General features: G+C 30.0%; 1 protein-coding gene across 2 annotated transcripts; it reads right to left on the bottom strand.

Annotated features, from left to right (window-relative positions):
• Positions 1-244: 244 nt before the first annotated feature.
• Positions 245-3,244, bottom strand: LOC139852703 (cold-regulated 413 inner membrane protein 2, chloroplastic-like). 2 transcript variants are annotated; one of them, XM_071842032.1, is made up of 6 exons: positions 2,892-3,244; positions 2,488-2,595; positions 1,839-1,934; positions 1,427-1,491; positions 1,046-1,115; positions 245-567 (listed from the first exon to the last, which is right to left on the bottom strand). In XM_071842032.1, the coding sequence occupies exons 1-6, from the start codon at positions 3,029-3,031 to the stop codon at positions 402-404; spliced, it is 645 nt and encodes a 214-aa protein (XP_071698133.1). In that variant the 5' UTR covers positions 3,032-3,244; the 3' UTR covers positions 245-401. The 2 variants fall into 2 exon arrangements, with proteins under 2 accessions (XP_071698133.1, XP_071698132.1); XM_071842031.1 differs by having other exon boundaries at positions 2,488-2,613.
• Positions 3,245-4,456: the final 1,212 nt, after the last annotated feature.

A 4,456-nucleotide genomic window follows, 5' to 3' on the forward strand; every position in this document is an offset into this window, starting at 1 on the left:
AAAAAAAAAAAGTAATTTATTGGGTCCTCTAACAGTTACTTCTTGCAATCATTAGCAGAATAGATTTCGTAGATGAGCTCATAGTTAGGTTTTTGTTAGAATAATAGCATTGTCAATCAGTCACCCAGAATCACAACAGTTTCAGTTCAATAATTTACTGCATTAGTTGCAGTGTTTCCATATTAGGCAAAAATCCAAGTAAACTACTTGGAGGATTAGGCGAGTGTAATGACGCAAGGATCACTTAATTTTTAAACAATTACTGTATTTATCAACGGAAGCAAGTATTATTACATGTATAATCTCGTGTCTCTTATAGACATATTCCTACATATATAACCAACAAAAGTAATATTTAATGGGTTCACCATTTAACTTTTGAAAGGGCATATACAAGATGATCAGATTAAAAGCAAGCATGGCACAGCAACAACGCATAGTATGGCTAAGGTGGCGATGATTGAACCTTGGTCAAACGCCCTCCTTAAGTTTCCTAGTCGTGTGAAATGCTGAAAAGCAAGAAACGCTGCAATAACCAGAGAAAGAGCAACCCCTTCTTGTCTTCCCCTGTGATATACAACATCCATATTACAAAATATATATATATATATATATATATATATATATATATATATATATATATATATATATATATATATAAATAAAAGAAAAAAGGCTGACTTTTAGAGCCTAAATTAAATTCCAGTCAGGATTTAAAACCCATAGAAATTTGATTCTACCATTTTCATGGCGCCTATTATTATTTTTATTTTAGTTTTTTTATTTAAAAAAAAAAAAAAACTTTTTCCTACTTAAAGGCCGGAGGTCCTCTCGGAAGCAATCTCTTTATCCGTCGAATAAAGAGAGGGATGACTTTCTCTACTCATGAGAGTGTTGCACTCTGGGTGGAGAAATAACTTGTCTTTATTCTCGGATAGGGGAAGGATTGTCTACATATCACCTCCCCCATACACCACTCATGTGGTATTGGGTTTTGTTGTTGTTGTTGTAAAAGAAAAAAGGCTAAAAAGATAGGGTATGTTACCTTAAGTTTGCAATTTGGTAAGGCAATACAATAACCATTAGAAGTGCTATAAACGGCAACTCCAATTCACCTACAAGCAGAGAGGAGACAAATTATTAGACGTATCAACTTTAATTATAATAACCTAGATTTAATGACACGATTAAGTATTTTCAGGATATTATTAAGTGTTTGTTAGCAAACAAACAGTAAATATTAAACCATGTTTGTGGTTTCTTGCATTTTCTAAAAAAGATGAACATAAAATTCGTGTTCATATGATTAATTTTGCTCCAGAAATGGTAATTAATGAGCTCTATAAAGCTTCTTACATGTTGGGTTCTATAAATTTCATCTGTTTCGTGTTTGGTCTTGAGGAACAATACAACCAAAGTAACTTACCAGGTATGTAGAAGAAAAGGCGAACTAAAAGTGCCAAGAATGCTGTCCAGATTCCATATTCACCCCTGGAAGTTAGTATGAACATATATATTGTAAGAAAATACTTCTTCCTACCCATAAAGAGTGCAACACCTACCTAGGCACATAATTCTATAAAATTGGATTAGTATTGATCGAAGGACATAAATGCATTCCAATGAATACAAAAAATGAAAACCTTAATACACCAAAATCAATATGATGAATACCTAGTAGTCATTATGATGAATATATTGGTAAAATCAACTTTTCAAATCTTAAAAGAAAAATGTTACTATTTTCAAGCAAAATCAAAACAATGTCAAGTCTTCCAAATTCAGGAGAATATAATGTTCCATTGAAAAAGAGGACAGCGGAATATTTATGAGCTTACTTGATCCATGACACAAGGGTTGCAGGTGCTTGTAGAGCTAAAAAGGGAACAAGAAATGATTTCTGAATCGCGGTGCCTTTTGCAAACATCAAAACCCTGTACAGAATTTGATTAAAGGTTTGTATTCAGCATGCACAAAGTCTTCATAACAAAATACAAATAGAGAAATTGAAAACACAAAAAGCATAACTATAACCTAGAAATTACGCATTTGTTTAGTCCGGACTACAACCAATTTTCTAAATTCACTAAATACGAAAGTATCTAAAAATAAAAAAAACATTATGGTCCAACTCCGTGAGTAAATAATAAATTGCAGAACTTAACTATAAAACTGTTACTGTGTGAAATACTTATGTGTATTATAATGTCACTTTCTTATATTAGAATACTTATAATCATAATTATATTACAGTATTCAAGTATATATTATTTAGGTGAACTCACCACCAACGTCAAACTCATCGATGAATGAAACACATGTTTATAACCAAGATCATACCATATGTTGTAAATAAGATCAACTGTAACATGTAAAGTGAAAACTGTAAACTAGTACTCCGTATTAGGTTTGACTTCAAAAGTCAAATGTATACAATCATCATCATCGTTACAATAAATAACTACTATTATCAACAATATAGCTTACGCAGATGATATAGTGCAGATCCATTGAAGATTAGTTGGAGTAACAGGAGGAGAAGAACACACAGCACCAAACCCTAACTTCCGTTTTTGCATCTTCCCCAAATTACATCTACTTTCCACAATACTCCTACAAAATTCACAAATATTAACGAATCATGATCCTCAATAATTAAACACATTTTCTATTGTTTGTGACCAGTGACTGTTTTCTATAAGAATTAACTTATTTTATTACTTAATTCTAAATTATTCGACTTATATAAAAAATATTAAACAAATTCTTCCATTTTAATACTAATATATTGACTTGAATTAACATAACAGCTATTTAAGCAAACATACCGTACACATATACATACATAAATAAAATGTAAATGTTTTATATAATAGCAAAAAGTAATGGACCTGAGGGGGTTATATGTGTGAAATGAAGTTGGACGATAAAGATGTACGGAGGAAGTATGACAGTGAGAGTGAACGCGGTGGTTTTCGCGACGGAGAAGTGGTGAGAGTGAGGGTGAGAGAGTTTGTGTCAGAGTTAACATGTTTTAGGTTTGGTGGTGGTTTGGCGGTTTACGGTGGCCGGCGGCAAGAAAACGACGAACGACTCTCAGAAATTAAAAGGAGGGCAACAAATTTGTAGTAGTGGATCAAAATGAGTGTTTATTGTCAAATTTCTATTTTTATTAAAAAAAAAAAAAAAAAGTAAAAATTAACGTAGGAATGAATTAATTTAGGTAACACGTTACTTGAAGATCCGGTTAAGACCGTAGATCGACTCCTAATTTCTAAGAATTGACCACGTTACTCTCACGAGTCACGATATTATGCATCACTTTTGATTACACATAAATATAAATATAAATAAATATATAAATAAATATATAAATATAATTTAAAATTTTAATTAATTAATTAAGTGGATAAGACTAGTAAGACTACAGATACAATTGCACTTTGTTTGAAAGACCGAACATAATAACTAGGGGTGTGTAGCATTTGGTTTGAAACCATTTAAACCGAATATCGAATCGAAATTAAATCGAAAAAAACTAAACCGAAACCGAACTTTAATTTGGTTTTCGGTTTTGAAATTTTTTAGTTTGATTAACCGAAAACCGAATATAAAACCGAATTCAATTTATACAATATTAAATAAATATTTTAAGTTATTTATATTATTGTATACATGTACGAGAAACGATTTTGAATAGATATTTTAACTCTTCAAGTCAAATTCGGTTTACTTGGATTGAAATCCTATTTTAATCTTTAATTTTATAATTTTCCTTTTAACTCCAAAATTTTGAAACTGTAATCATTTCAAGTCGATTTGCTATTCAGTTCAATTTATGTGTGTGTACACGTTGAATCAATCAAATTTATATACACTGCTTAACAACAGTTTATTATTAGAAAGTATACACTATGACTAAAACAGAGAAAGTTTTAGGTTTGTTATTGGTATTGATTTTGTTTATTTTTGATATAAAATGTATTGTATTATGATATTATATAAGCTTATTTTATTTTCTAAAATTTGTATATATATGTTCGATTATATATATTATTTTTGTATGATACTTACAAAGTTAATAATATAATGTTTATTTATATCATGAGAAAAAAGTAAAAGAAAAATCGATGTGGAAGTTAATTTGGTTTTAACCGAAACCGAACCGAATTCAAATTTGGTTTTCGGTTCGGTTTTGGTTTTGGTTTTGATATTTGAATTTGGTTTCGGTTTGATTTTTGGTTTTAATTTTTAGAATTTCAAAACCGAAAAAACCGAACCGAATAAACCGAAAAATCGAAAACCGAACCGATAAACACCCCTAATAATAACTACCGGACGACTGAAAAACTTAACTTATATTATAGACCTTACCATTACTAATAATAATATATATTAAAATCCATTAAATTAATTACAAGAAAATACGAGTAAAAAAATGAATAAGGAAGATGAG

The sequence above is a fragment of the Rutidosis leptorrhynchoides genome, chromosome 6, assembly GCF_046630445.1.
Source record: "Rutidosis leptorrhynchoides isolate AG116_Rl617_1_P2 chromosome 6, CSIRO_AGI_Rlap_v1, whole genome shotgun sequence".
NCBI classification, from domain to species: domain Eukaryota; kingdom Viridiplantae; phylum Streptophyta; class Magnoliopsida; order Asterales; family Asteraceae; genus Rutidosis; species Rutidosis leptorrhynchoides.

What these genes read in the sequence shown, in the direction of transcription:
- LOC139852703 (XM_071842031.1), bottom strand. Translation starts at nt 3,031, where the DNA reads ATGTTAACTCTGACACAAACTCTCTCACCCTCACTCTCACCACTTCTC. An exon ending in ATCTGCACTATATCATCTGC is followed by an intron (nt 1,935 to 2,487) that starts GTAAGCTATATT and finishes AATTCTGTACAG; the next exon opens with GGTTTTGATGTTTGCAAAAG. An exon ending in ACCCTTGTGTCATGGATCAA is followed by an intron (nt 1,492 to 1,838) that starts GTAAGCTCATAA and finishes ACTAACTTCCAG; the next exon opens with GGGTGAATATGGAATCTGGA.